Genomic DNA, 15,884 nt, shown 5'->3' on the forward strand with positions numbered 1-15,884 from the left:
TTCATAGGCCCTAGTAAACAACATTTGTACTGCAGGCTTGGGGAACATTGTAGTGCATATTTGTGCCAGGGCAATTGCTTCCTTGGTGCAAATGATGCGTAACATTACACTGTATGTAAAGTATTATATAGGCCCATATATATTTTACTTGGGTACTTATTTCTCTGACAGATAAGGTTTATGCAGGGCCAGTCACACGTCAGCCTAGTGACTAAAAGCCTGTTATGGCTGGATCACATTATACCAACTCAACAGGCTTATTGAGCTGGATCAGTTTCCATAACATAAGTTGAGTGACTGAAATTTCAATAGAGCTGGAACACAGCTAGTCACATCCTAGGCTTGCCCCAACTGGATAAATAGGGTTTAGGCAGACTCATTCATATGGCAGAATGCACATCTGATTGACTGTCCCAACCCTAAATGCTGAAAATTAAATGTGCAGTAATTTAGAAAAATATAAGTACCCATATTTATTTATAAACGGTCAAATAAAAATGTTCTCCTTTTAACAAAAATGACAAGTGCGGACTATGTCTGAAACTTTATAACCATGTTTGGTAGGCTTGTCTTTTCTGTTTATTCATAAGGTTTGGGTTCAGCGTTGAAGCTTTAATATAAAAGTGGAAATATCTTGATGTATTAAAGGGTCACACAGGAATAAGATTATAAAATTGAAGTAGAAAAGGAATCGGCAGATTAACTTTACTTGGCATCGGGAGTACAGTGTAAAGAATCCTATCTTTTCTGCACATTATTTGTAAAAAGAAACATTGGTTATTTATATTGGGAATGAAGGAGTAACTACCCTCCCTATTTCACTTTGAGGGGTAGAACATTCTATTCAGGAGTTCTCTTTTCTGTAAGCTATGGCTTTCACAGGGAAAGGGGCCTATTAATCCCTGAGAATCTGTGAGTCACATTGTACACTGATCTCACAAACTCCAATATAATTTGCTTCTGTGGAAACTCTGTGAATTTGTTAATAATTGATTACTGTCGGAGACTAATATGCCACAATCAATTATAGATTATAGGCATTCTATTTTAAATATATTTTTTTTACAAAGTTTCATTTAAAAGCTCTTCCCCCATTTAATAGCATAACTTACAAAAGGGGTTGCCCCAAAATGTTAACTTGCTAGCTGGGATTAGGGTAAATCTTGGGACATGTTTCTAAATACACTGGGGTCATTGTAATCACTTTTGGTAAGGCCTAGAGCAGGTATGTACATCAACAGCTCCAGGTAATTCTGCCAGGTACGCTCTTCCTTTCAGTCTGCCCCCTGCTCCCAAATCTATGTCCGACAAGCTGGTTCTGTCCTGGGAGAGGATTCTACATTCAACTCCCTCTGAGGGGGGGGCCTTCTTAAGGACAATTTTCATCTGCTACCAATCGGCTCTCACCCTGTCTCTCTTCCCCCACTGATTTCCCCAAAATTTCTCCCAACATCCTATGTGTTTACCTTTAAATACTCAATAGACATCACCCATGCAGCATCGTTTGATGCAGGAAATTCAGATTGAACGGATCCTGCAATAGGTTCACCTCAAATACTATAAACAACAAGAATCCTCTTTCCTTTAATTGGCCCAATGTATTGTATTTGACTGTGGACTTACATATGTCTTTTCAATATAACTTCTTGACCTGTGCCATTACTGCGGTCTTTGAATTCACACTTTTTATTGTTAGTCTCAATATAGATATATCCTTTGGAATTCTGTAGTCGCAGACATGACCGTTATTAAAATATGTGCATTTATTAGTAATTCATGCATATGACTATATCCTCTCATGTTATCGGAGCGCTTTGCTGAATTCAAATCTACCCTTGTTTTTTTTTAATCCAGTAACACATTCAAAAGTTAGAGCGGATGGTGTATTTCATTCTTTGTCAATTTAAATTTATTTTGTTCTTAAGACTGTACTTAACATGTTTAGTTGTAGTTTTGAATTGCTAAATCGATATCCTGAGAACAAAGGATTCATTTAGAAGGACGATTTTCATGAAACAGACATTTAATTGATAAGGCTTTATTTCTCTGCATAGGTCTAAGTTCAGGGTTTTATGAAATGTCACAGATGGCACAAAATACTCTGTCTTAAATGGTTTGTCCCTCTCTCGTCTCCCTTGGAATGCCTCCCTAGACCAAGGGGTCCATAACACCAGGTTAATTCTACCGAATGACAATCCTCACTGTCTATGAGCTGGTCTTGCGCTAGAGATGACTCCCTAATTTACTGGCTGTCGCAACTCCCTCAGGAACTTACTAGCTGCCCCTACTCTGTCCAGTTGTTAGTGTTCTAAAACAGTTGGGAATTGCCTTGCACTTACTCAGTAGACTTCAACATATTCACTCATGTTTATGTACACCTCTCCTTCTCTACCCGCTCCCTTCCTAGTCCTCCTGCCGATCCTCTATCCCTGTGTTTCTTTTTTCCTATTCCTTCACTCTACCCTTTGATCTCTCCGCTCCTCTGACTACACCTCACTATTCCCCACCACTTCTACTACTACTCCTTCCACCACTCCTACGCTCCTCCTACCACTACTCTCCTCTTACCACTAATACTCTCCTTCAACCTCTACTGAAACACCCTCCTTCCACTTTTTACCAACCAATTCACATTCAATCCTTACACTAACTTGCTCTATTCAATTGCTACACAAATAAGCACACTCAAACTGTAGTAGCATTGCACTCACTAAACCTCCCCTTCGGAATTAATAGACTCCACACTCCTCTGCTTCCTCCTCCATTCTTTTGGTCACTTGGTCTGCCTTCTCCTCAGACCTCACCCAGACATCCAACACTTCAGTTTCCTGTCTCATGCTTAACTTCTACTCCCACTGTTCTGATTGACTGGATTTCCCTAGCCAATGATGCCCTATCTTCCCATCCTGGGAGGAGTATGTTCCCATAGCAGGTTTGCATTAAGCTCTATTTTCCTGGCATTTTAAAACAAGACCAAGTATCTAGAATTTTGCCTATTCATCTCTGGAACAGATTCAACCATTAATCTTCGAATAAGCCATTAAACAGAGTTGACCGTTGCATTCCTTGTCTTGACAACTGAACCCTGGATAAACACATCTCGGGTTTAGAAAAAGTCCAAGTAGGTTGAATCTCTAAAAGTTCAGTATAAAAAGGAAAATAAAAAGATTTCTGTAATTTACTGGTAATGACAATTTAATAAATGTAAGTGTTAAGCGATTTAACTCTATTTGACTTGTAGTTTCTCTCTCCTTGCAAAATGTTAAAATGTAATTTTCATAAGTCTGCATGTTTATCATATACATGGCTGCACAAACAAATGCTCTTTGCATCAGGCACTTTTGTTTTTTATTAATCATCAGAATTCCTGTTATACTTGGTCATCCAAAATGCACCTTATTTAATTAACTATATTACATTTATTCAAATAGTTTCTACAGGTTATGATGGTTGAGCCACACATCCTGTTGGACCCCTAAGCTGCCAGGGGGAGTATTTACCTCCTCTTCTTTCTGGCACCTGCAACATAAGGAAAACCCTACTGGGAGAGCATAGTGTGACAATGTCAAGAGGAGATGAAAACCCTTCTCAGTAGGGTGTGGGAGGCATACGAGGGAGTAATTTGGAGCCAGTCCTACACGTGAGGAGTGACTCCTTGACCTTGTGCCAGCATGCTATGCAGTACCCATTTGTCTCACACCGCGCCTCACGTACAAGGTACCTGTCAGACTTCGTTTCTTGTAGAATCAACAAACCGAAGAGCCAAAGCAAGCCGCACCAAGGAATAAGAAGCCCTCCAGCACAACAGGTGTTCCACAAACTATCGTTTGAGGCCTGGGTCCGAATGAGCAGTGGCAACCCTCCAGCACCCAGCACTACCGCCGTCTTGCACCTGAAAGAAGAGATCTAGCGGGGAATGAGGTAACAGGCAGAGTAGCAACTATGTGGCAGCTAGCGAAACCACATAATGTTCTCCAATGGCATGCAGCAATGCACTGCAGCCAGTGATTCGTCCCCTAGACTACCAGCTACCTAACAGTGTGCCCTTCACACCCCGAACCAAACCCTTTAACATGAACATGGACACCGAACACCTCAGGCTGCCATCATTATTCTGTGGCAGGCCCGCATGGAAAAACGAGGCAGAACTTAGCCAGCTATTACAATTCTGCGGATTGCATCACACCCTGGGCCGGAAAGACCGGGCTAGATTGGACAGGGGAACTAACCCAATGGCAGGAGCAGGGGAACCTAAAAAGGACAGGAAGTTGTAGATTTTTCAGGTATTGCCAGAGGAGGTGGAGGTGGCAGACCAATGCCAGCAAGAGGAAAGAAGGAACAGCGGAGTGTGGAGGCAATTGCTGGAAAAGGTGAGGTTATTGGTTAGTGAGTGCAAATGGTACTTCAGTGTGATGTGCGTGATAGTGTAATGGGAGTGGTTAGATGAGATAGTGTAAGGAGTAAATATTAAGTGTATATGACTAAGTGAAAGAAGGATATCTGATTAGAATGTGGAGTTGCAGTAGTGTAGAGGAGATTCCTAGAAGGAGCAAGAGACATTGGTCAGACAGAGGAGAAGAGAGAAGAGGGTAGAAGTGGTTGGAGCTGGAGAAGGAGAACAGTGAGAGGGAGAGGAGAACGTGAACTTGGTAGATGGAAGACTGAATCAAGGGTATATGCTAGGCACAATCCCTGCCCCCGTAGAACAATAAGGGCCTGATTCACAGAAGCGTTTTACAATGGCGCAATCCCATAGGAAAATGCTCTGTAAATTCGGCCCTAAGCATTGGACTGTGTAGGGACAGTCTTAGGAAGTGCCTGAGGAAGGTATAGATGGAGATGGCCTCCTGCCTTTAGGTCCTCACATTCAGTGCATGGAAGAGCTTAGTCACTATGGGTCAATATTCAGTACATCCTAACCTGGGATCAGGGATGCCTGGGTTAGGGAGGAGGTTCTTTTCAAGAAGAGAAAGAGGCACGGTGATGGGGCTCTTTACAAAATCAGTAAAAACCCTTGAACCATCTCTGAGGCTTGGTGTAATTCCTGTGCCATCTGTGACAGGGTTTAAGGCTGGTCAATGGTGGGCTAGGTGAAAATAAAGGAAACCACCCCTGATGTGGCGCATAACAGAAACTGGAAATAATATGCAAAGTGGTTATAATGAAATCTAGCAATGATGTGCTAAGCGTGTGTACTGGAAATCTGCCAAGATGCACCAAGTGGGAACAATGTAAACTTGTAATGATCTGCTAAGTGGTGTGAGGGGTCAGAAATGAAAGACTGACATAAAGTTGTCGGTTTCTTAACGTTTGCCATGTATATTAAAACAAAAAGGGTGGGATAAAGGCATCTGTCACTATCCCAATGAGAAAGTCCCTACCTATGAAACTAAAGCACGTTGTGGTTGACCTTGTGTCCAATATATCTGACCCTCACACTAACATATACAAAAATGTGCAAGGTAAATGTCTCTAGTTCCAACCCAACAAAAGAAAGAATGTGAAGGTTCAAATGGGTGATCCCAATAACGCAATCCTAGTATTCAGGTGTTTGCTCCCTTCCCCTGAACTAATTCAGGAAGCATATTGGAAATATGTTGTTCCAATAATGTTCTGTCCAATGAATGAAAATGTCTTTCACAAAAATGCTTTCCTTGGATTAGCATAGCAAAATGTCTCATCTTTTCCATAGAACACTTTTCCTAGGATGGCAGAACCACATGTCTCTTTCATAGACAGTTTATAATAAGGTTGTTCTTTTACACAATTATTCTTCTCCTGGTATACTCTCGGCCAGGAATATCTTCCTTACTCTTGATATCCTGGTTTACTCTCCTGCCAGGAATATCTCCTCTTTGACTCACATATATGTCCTTCCAAAAATTATTATTACCTGATACTCTTACCAGGTCTTCCTTCTGCTTCATATATTACACAATCCTGTTTCTTCCATAGTGAAACTTGACTTCAGTGGCTACTTGTACCAGTTTCCTCCTTGCAGACATTTCATATATTAGGGTTTGTTCAAGCTGTCAACCTTTCTTTGAATCTCACTTGACAATGCTTGCTCCAGAATTCCCCCAACTGACATCACATGTCATGAGAACTGCCAAACTCTTGACTCCTTATTTCTCTCCCAATATCTTTTGGCTTATAGCAATCCTGGTTCCAGGTTTCCCCCAACTGACCTCTCATGTCGGGAGGATTGTACCATCTTTGCCTTCTCTTTTTAATTAGATTCAGTCGCTATTAAAAAATATCCTTCAAATACTTTTTAATGTTTTGCTTCCTTCGCCGCCAGGATCTGTGCAGCTCTGCAGGGCCTCATCTCCCCTGACCCTACTGCGCTTCTTTCACCTTCTGTTTGCCAGAGTTTCTCTTCTCTGGTCTACAACGCTGCCAACCTGCTGCAGGCAGACTTTCACCGCTCTCCTCGTGGCTATTCACCTTTGGACTGCCTTTGCTGCTGGTCTCTGTTCCCGCTCTGCGTACTCTGCAGCCTTTCTCCTCTCTCTCTTCTTGATCCTCCAGCTGCAGGTAACTTTCGGCTTTAAATGTCCCATGCAACTGATTTAGTTTTGGACAACTAGACTGCACTTCACGTTTGTCACATTTTCCTCACCATTGACTCCTTATTCTTCATCTCAGTACCCCAGTTGTTTTGGGAATTGTAGTCCACATATGTTTTAGATTTCTCAAGGCGATATTGTTCTAAATATTTGTTGGACTAGAGAATATCGGAACCAGGAGAGGTTATGTGAACATTATGTGTAGTGATGTTTTGCTCAGAAATCCTATCCAGATCAAAATCTTCATAATGAAGGGATGTTAAATGTAAACCCTGCTTACCTGAGGTGTAAATGTTATTCAGCTGGGGAGGTTTTTCATAGACAGTGGTTTGGGTTTTAACATGGGAAGGATTTGCAAAATGACAGCATGTCATCAGGTATTTAGGGATTATGGGGGTTTCCTCTTCATACAGAGAAGAATACTACATCTCTCCTACAGAAGTCATCACATCTCCCTGACAGCCATCTCTTCCCATGTGACCCTCCCTCATATTACCACCCCCAAAGTCAGAATCAGGTAGCGGCTGCCCTTGCCTGTTTACATGGGAGGAGATTTTAAGCTGTGGATCAGTGATGACTCGCAGGATTCATCACAGTGGGCATATGCTAATTTCACATCTAGACATAATGTAAACTTGTAATGATGTTTGTGTTATCAAGGTGCAAAAATACATCTTTAAAAGAAATGGGGAGAATAATATTCATCAAAATATGCATCACCCAATAGTGGCATTACTACTTTGATTTAATTATAAATAGAAATTAATCGTAAATCTTTTTATTATGTTGTTTTACATATTTTGCTTTGAAAATAGTCACCGATTTAATTGTAAATATGTAAAAGTGTTTTTCTAACAGTTTTCAAATGTTGGAATTTATTTTTGCCTAAAAAAGTGAAAAGTCATAGTTTAACCGTTTGATTTGTTTTTCTTCTAAAAATTTCAGCAACCTAAATTTGAAGACTTTCTGAGCAAAATAATTGGCAACTTCTTAGATCACTTTTTTTTATTTTTTGTTTTTTTATTTTGATTTTTTTAAACTTATTTTGCCGATACAAATGTTCCTTGTTAATATCTCAACAACATAATGACAACCCATTTACTTGGGTTTTCTGGACAAGAACATTTGCCAGATAAGATTTTTACTGGAATTTCTTTCAACATGCATCATAATCGAAGGACATAACTACTGCATTTTTGTGAATTGGAAATAATGAATTTTGTTTTTGAAATGTAATTTCCTCACACACTTAGCTGTGCTGGTAGAAAAATGTTAAGCATTTCTTTCATATCTGAATTTCAGGTGTTTTCATCTCATTTATATGGTGGATAAGAACCATCAACTTTTATGTAAAATGTCTAGTTACATTCATATGCTGACAAGGAGCAGAACATAAAACTAAATTGCGTACACTTGTTGGCTTCCGTTTTAGTTTATAGACCGCAAAATGGCAAATGGGAAATATTGCTTCCTTTTAAATAAAGCACAATAAATAATTTGAATGGTTTTGAGGGACTGACAAAAATGCCTTCTAGTTCATAAAATTGTGGGTTTGTGGCCTCTTTCTTAAATGGGTTTGAGTTACCTAGGAATATAAAGGCCTGCAGTGTACCAAGAGTTTCTAGGCATGTCCCCCCTTTGTGTAGACTTGTGAAAGGCCAATGAAGGGATGTTAGTAATGCAGCAGTGAACATGGTAATCTAGGGCATTGCGTGGGGGGCATAGGTAGCCTGAGATTTAAGCATACCTTGTGACAGACCCAGTTTCCCTTACTCAGGGGGGTGTTCTAAACCAAATCATGGTCCGTTTCAGTTTAAAAGCCAGAAACTTTGTTGAGAATCTACAGACTTGAAACCCTTTTATGTGGTATTTGCCCCATGATTGGCACACTTAGTTAACCTTTTTATTTTAGGTCTTGGGCAGCAAGTTCAAGGGGAACTGCTTCCAAAACCTGTTAAGGTTTTCTTCACTTGAATTTCAGTGGATGTAGTCTGAATAATCCAAGTAATAATCCAACTGTTGGTGGGTCATTAATGACGTGCATAACTATTTATTTATCTTTTTTACCTATATTTTAATTCAGAAAACGGTGCTCATAGAAAAAAAAAACTTTAAAAAATGTGCCTCCATATGCTTTTTTCATTTGTATTCCTTTTTTTTTTAATGTTTCAGGCAACAGAATTGCAAGCGGGAGATGATGAGGTAAATCCTGATTGTATAACGATTCCCGAAATTACAATACGAATTTTCTATTTGCATTTAGTGATGATTGGTAGTTGTATGATTTTAACAGAAAAGGGATGAGGTATATGTATGAATGTGCACATTTAAGGAGAAAGTGCATATGTTTAATACATCAGGCAATTTCCCTATTACTGGGTGTAGTTTGAATGTTTCTTATTTACTGGGGCTTAAGTGCATAATCGCCACTGTAAAGGGAATTCGAAATCTTAAATATTTGCTGCATGTTTGTAATACACTGAATGCTTTTGGCTGCGTACTCGGTGCTCTAAACCCCCACCCAGGCCCTTTTTTTGTCTTAGCTGTGGTACGTTTTTAGTACAGTGACAGTAGATCAGCGTTATCCAGTGATGTTACTGAATAGAAAACAAAGAATCTTTTTTTACCGAAATAACGAAAAAATATCGAATACATAATTAAAATGTACATGGGGTGGGAGGTGGGGGGAAAAGGAGTGGGGTGGGTTGGGAAGGGGTTAGAAGCACAGAGAAACGGGAGGAAAATCGATATTTCTTCTGTAAAAAGGTATTCACTGATATTTCATTCTGTAACATTACATAGATCGTAGATCATGCACTGTCGCAAGTCCTGGAACACTGCGTTGATTTGCATAGTCTGATACTGGCACAGTCAGCACTTTTTCACCAGGAATCACAATTCCGTAGTTGGTGGTTAATTTCTTTAAAAAATCTGCATCACCTTTGCCTTTCTGTGTTTGACATGTTTATACTGTTTTGTCCACACCAGACCATTTCAGAGTGGACAACTTTCAATGCCCTTCTCAAATGTGATTAATACATGTGCTGAGGATTTTGTAGAGGCTGAGCTGACTCGGATGCTGCTATTGGTCATTTTCTTGTTCCGATAATTATAAACGGGAATTGCCTCATAAGGGATAATGTAAATATTGTTTTATAATAATGCCTTTTCCTGTTTGATGCAAAGGGCTTTCACAAAATTCAGTGTGTTGATATGACAGATTCATGAATCTTTCTGTTGCAGTTCATATTGTGAAAATTCTGTTAAAAAGCTGCAATTATCATCCTCCTCATGTCATCTTCTAGGGCAGGGGGTCTGCAGCCTGCTGCTATCCAGATATTCTGAAACATAGCTCCCATGATCCCTCACCATTGGGTACAGTGGCTAGGGTCAATTGGAGTCATAATCCAAAACATCTGGAGAGCCCAAGGTAGCTGGCCCACATCCCAGATTCGATCATTAGGTTAGCATCAATTTGTGGAACAGGTGACACTGCACCCTGCACTTATCTGCTGTACATCTAAATAGGGGGGAAAGAGGCAGGACCACCCGGGTATGTGAACATATGTACTGGAAACATTTTGGGCACTAAGATTGCAAATTTTGCAGACAATCTAGAATTGTCAGATGGTCTTTGGCATATTGTGGGTAAGGGTTTTGGTTAATCACAGATGACAAGTTGCAAGAACATCTACTTGGAATTTAGGCCATCAGTGGACATGTAGAACTGGTGGCTCTTGCAATGGGAAATCCCCTTAGGCCATTACTTGCAGAATACATTCTTGGCTACAGTTTCTGAAGTTAGGCCTGAAGGATGGTGGGGGAGGTCATAAACATTGCTTTTTATGTTTACTACCCTATTTTGTTTGAAAGACGTGCTCTCGAGGGAAATTGAAGCACAGATGGCAGCTAATGCCGGGGAAGATTTTTACCCCCCCTAACTCGTTACCATGGGTTAATCGTTTGATCAGCAGAGACCTCTTTTTTTAACATTTATTTATTTTTCTTAAGTTTGCACATAAAGGAGATTGTTTTTTTCTGCAATGAATTTCAAAATACCACACGCTCTTAAGTGAATTAATCCTCAACAACAGCATGAAAGACAAAATCACTGATTTCCCCTTATATTCCCAATATATTCTTACTATTCGCTATCGTTTGTACCATAGATCTTTCTTCTTTCTTGACAAACGATATTGTCACAATTATACAAACGGAGGCCTATCTTGAAAACATTTTCAAGTGTAGCTTTGCTATCAATAAGGAAGCCGCTTTGGTAATCCCGGACTATTGGCTTTTCAATCAGATTCCTTTTGCCTTCAGATCCCTCAGCCTGTGTGTGAAACGGTCTCCGTTTAGTGTTGATGTCCCTCTCCTGTTTAGCATTTTCCCTCCTCCTCGATCCCTTTAGTGATCAGTGCCACCCCACCCTCCCAAGCACCCCTATCTACTGGGTTGCTTCCACACTCTCACCCCTGTTTGTGGCCAGTCTCCTCTTTCTATTAAGTGGCCAATCATTTTCCATTTTGCTTACTGTTTATTCATGTTCACCACACAGGCTGTTTGCTACTGCACCCTGGGTACACCAAACACTTATCACTACAGCCTGCTCTACAAGGATGGATCACATTTAAAAAGAAAACTTCAGAAACATTTTAGTAAACGCCTAGCATTGTGCAGTTTAAAAGAATGTTTACTGTCAAAATTTATGATATGCACAAAGTACTGTTGAAAGGGTCTTCAAGTAACATTGGGAAAAGCATACGCTACACTAAGCATTCACTGTCATGCCATCCCTCATAATTTCCATTTTCCATTGTCCCGGGAGGATAGCTCAGCAGCAACGTGCTCGCCTTGGAAGCAAGACGACACGAAGCAACACAGGTTCTATCCTCGGGTCCGCGCCTAGGAACCTCTAGGTATTTAAGCGCGTTATAAATATGCAACTAAGACCAACAAAAAAAACAACTACGCAACTAAAAAAAGAAATTCTTGTAACAGCGCCTCGATGCCTGTGGGCTGTGTGAGCGCTTTAAAAATGCAAAATAAAATAAAAATGGAGTTCATACATCTTCTGCATTTTTGTACCTTTTTGTCCAACCTTTCAACATAGATTTCTGATGTTGGTTTGTTTACCTATAGCATTACAACATGTTAACATTTTATTTCAACCTGATTTGTATTGCCTTTTCTTTTTTCTCATTCAATTCATCTGCCTGCAGGACTTTGCTAAAGACCGATATGGTGTGCCTTCAATGATTCAGTCCCAAGAGAAACCAGGTTGGTTACATTTAAAGAGAAAATGTATTATATGAATCAGTGTACTTTTGGCTAATCTCTTTTTCCTATATACGAGCAAGGCCTTTTCATTGGCCTTCCCCAATCCGCATTTCATATAAATCTTCACAGGTCATTGTACTACTAACTGGGAAAATATAAATCTTTTAGAAGTTTTATTGATGTGAATTCCAAGTCTGTTTTTTTACTAATTGCTGGGCTTACGTTTTTTCTGTGTGTGTGGAAATTCCATCCTTACTATAGCTTTGTTGTAACTTGTTTTTCTCTTAACGCCTACAAATGCATGATGGCTTTCATCGCAATACCTGTAGGCGAGAAATTACAGACACAACACGAGTGTGCCCCTGAGACTGAGAGCAGAAGAACAACTGACATCTTTTTTTAGTGTTAAAAGGTTTGGCAAGCCTAGAAAAGCAGAATATCTGTTTTACGTTTCAATCTTATGAACCGATTTGAAATTAGGTTTCAAGTGTCTTTTATTCAACATGGAAATATCCGCAAACTGACATGACCGAGGCTCCATCACTGCTGTATCTTTAGTCCACACACGGTGGAAAAAGATGACCAGTCACTCTGATTTTTTTCAAGCTGACTTATCCATGTCTTATATATAAATCCGTTTGTCAACCATATTGAAGAACATTTTTCATTATAGATGGAAAAACAATAAACCAGTTTATCACCTAATCGAGCTCCTCAACCAATTCAATTCAGCCACATGAAAAATCATCAAGTTTGTGTGTTTGGAACGGCTTACACCCATGCCCCCACAGTTAAAGAATTGTTAAGAGTGCCTTTCAATAAATCATACTCTGTGTACCAGGTAATAAACAGTGGCCTTGGGGAAAGAAAAAAAAGATTATGAAATGTTACTATTTCTTTCTTGGGGATATTGCTGCATTTCGTGGTCTAATGAAAAGTGTACATTCTGTACCCCTCCAACCTTCGCATACCAAATTATGGGAGACCTTCCACCAAGATCCAGAAACTATCTTTACAGCGTAGCACATCACATCAGGCTTTGAAATTGCTTGGAGCTGTGGGCTATTTTAGCTCCTAGTTATGGTCTAGGGGAGACTGGTTATCTTGACACCAACAGCTACCAGGAGCTACACTTGATTCCTTTGGCAAGTGGTGCCAAACAAACGTAGCTATGTTATACTAATTGTGTAGTTTTGGGAATGTGTTTACTGGACAATAAAGGACACGCCTAAGGGGTTTTTAAAGGCTATTCTATAATGTGCAAATGGGCAACAAGTTTAAGTTTGCATCTTGCGCTCATGTTACATTTGATGCACGCTATAGGCTGACCCCTGGTTCCCTAGAGGTAGCTCCTGCCTAACGGGTGATGCTCGATCACCCAGGAGCTGCTTTTTGCTCCTAGTCAACAAATCCCAATTTCGCCCCCTGTCACAGGTATTTAGAACAACTGATTCTAGGCACAGATCACGAAGTGCTCGGCACTGAAAAATTAGGGATTAATAGTTTTGCCAAATAATAACAGGGTAGGTCTATGTCTTGCGTGTTACATTAGGGGCTTTCAGAGCTTAGATTACTGATAGAAAAATGTCTACACGTCCTGTGGCACTGTTGAAAAGCGAAGTGCACACTTTTTTTCATAAATAATGCTATGGAGCATTTGGTCGGCGGGGTGGTAGTCCTTTTATGTGGTTGGTAGTCTTTCTTTTATGTGGTTTGCCAGACCGTTTTTTCATTTTGAAAATCTGGTCTCTCTACACTTGGCCTGCTAGATGCTCACGTTTTCTTCAGCAAATAGGTCCTGCTGCTTAGTTCATATTTTTAACGGGCATCTCTGAAGTGTGCTTCCCAAATTTTCCTACAGTAGTGAACAGGCTTTTCATGATTCTGGCCAATATTGTTTTTTATTACTTGTTGTAACTATTGCATGGCATTAAGGGAAGTGAGGCTGTATGGTGAAAACAGTGCTCTGCACAGCAGTAGATGGCCTTTCCCTATGGAATTGTTTTTAGCAGACGCAAAACAGGGATCTGATTAACTCTAAACTGCTGGAGGATACCTTTAAGTAAACAGTATCTGGCACTGTGCAGCTGCCCATGTTATGAGTCTAGCAGTATAGGTAAAATGACGGCCGTTGCTTGTCAGTGCCCCGTCCTGCAGTCATACCGAAGTTTTAGTCACAGACAATTTCTGCTAGTGTAGCCCAGTCGGTGCTGAAACCAAAAGACCATTCCTACTTTGTCTAGAAGCTTATTTATTTTTTAGATATTATATTCTGTTATTTATAACGCACGGACAGCCCCCAGTCATCAGGGCGCATATATATATATAGATTTCTGAGGCTTGTGGAATCTGCTTAGATCACATGCTGTGCATAGGCCGACATCTAGTGGAAGCTGCGGAGTATTACAGTTTGTTTTTCGAAGTCGAAAAATGGGCGTCGACACAGGGCGTGCCAGTAATACTATCCCTAGTGTGACGTCCCCTGTACCCATGATCCCTCACGCGTCTAGGATCCCCAGATTGTTTTTTTCCGCCATTCTGGTCGGAAGCACTTCATCGGAGTTCCCTGGCTTTGCCATATTTTCACTAAAAATAATTATAATTTGCCCCGTTTTTGTCAACCTTCGTCGATCAACATCTCGACGCCGAACCGGGGAGGAGATCAACGTCGAATACCGACGGATTGGGCCTTGAGGCTTCCGCCTCGGCTCGGGCCTGGGCCGCTGGCCTCGGCCCTACAAGTAGGGAGAGTGGGGGGTGGTACACTTCCACACTCGACACCTTATTACCTACACACACTTGCCCGCTGCCCACAGGCGCGTATGGAGGGTACGCCCTTTCAGTTTTGCCCCAAGTGTAATAAGAAATACCCTTGGGTAGATAAGCACGCTACGTGCAACCTTTGCCTACCCAGAGACCACCCCGAGACGGGTTGCAGGGCCTGTAGCAGGTTTAAGGCAAAAACTCTTAAGGACCGCTCCACCAAGCGTTGGGCCCACCACGCCAAGCTAGCAGCTATGGAGGCGGAGGGTACCTTCAGCGACGGCAGCGACGCCGAACTTTCGGACGGCGAGGGCACCAAGGCGTCGAAGGACAGCCGAACGCACGTCCCCGGCCTCGGAAGGTCGTCCGTCCCGGCGACTATGGGGAAGTCCCCCGGCGACAAAAGCGTTACACATACACACGCTAAACACAAAAAATCCACCCGAGATTCGACGTCGTCGAAACCTCGGAAAGAGGCACAGAAGGAGCGGTCCGAAAGGACGTCCTCTGGGCGGTCCCGGTCGAGGTCGCCGCACGACGTCAGGCAAGCCTCCACACTTGCACAGAGTGCCTCGACCATTAATATCCCGGAAGATCAATCGTTCGAAGACGAACACGACTTCCACCCCCAGCCTGCACCCCAGGATAAGGGTACTTCACTTGGGAGTAAAGAGGGTCCAGTTTCGAAGCCTAGTTCGAAAGACAGGGATTCCACCTCCGATCCTCGACGCCAGGCGTCGAAAGATAAGGGAAAGGGGAAACACACTTCCACCCACGGGGAAGGGGGTAAACAGCAAAGGAAACAACCCTTGCAGTCCCCCACTACAAAAGAACTGACCAAGTCTTCTCAGGGCCAATCCATAGAAAGTCCCAGCAAGGTCACCCCAAGCTCAAAACTCTGGTCATGCGAGGACATTGACAGAGTAATGTCAAGGATGTCTTCCTTGGCGAATTTTTTCGAAAGACACCCTGAACAACTCCTAGCTTTAAACCCTCAGGAAGATTCTCCCTCAGGGTCTAGGGACTCTATCCCCTCAAATAAAAGACCCCGGGTCGAGACACCATTTAGGCCTTTAGACCCCATCGAGGTCCAACCCTATTCTTACCTCTTCCCTACAGACCAAGGAAACTCTTCCCTTATAGAAGGTCAGGAAATTGACACGCCAGAAGATCCTGCAGGATCAGATTATTACGGCGAAGACGAAGACGAGGATGAGCCAGAAAATAGCCCAGATATTTTCAGAATGGACTCACCAGTCGAAAGGGAAGCCC

The 15,884-nt window shown here is 41.6% G+C and overlaps 1 protein-coding gene across 1 annotated transcript in view; it reads left to right on the forward strand.

The window, feature by feature from the left end:
* The window catches only part of DARS1 (aspartyl-tRNA synthetase 1), a 985,274-nt gene that overhangs the window by 200,284 nt on the left and 769,106 nt on the right, over positions 1 to 15,884 (forward strand). The window contains exons 3-4 of the mRNA XM_069616538.1: positions 8,742 to 8,771; positions 11,792 to 11,849. Coding sequence (XP_069472639.1) covers positions 8,742 to 8,771; positions 11,792 to 11,849 — 88 coding nt within the window. The remainder of the gene's footprint in view (positions 1 to 8,741; positions 8,772 to 11,791; positions 11,850 to 15,884) is intronic.

This window comes from Ambystoma mexicanum, chromosome 9 (assembly GCF_040938575.1).
Source record: "Ambystoma mexicanum isolate Mex_15411 chromosome 9, UKY_AmexF1_1, whole genome shotgun sequence".
NCBI lineage: Eukaryota > Metazoa > Chordata > Amphibia > Caudata > Ambystomatidae > Ambystoma > Ambystoma mexicanum.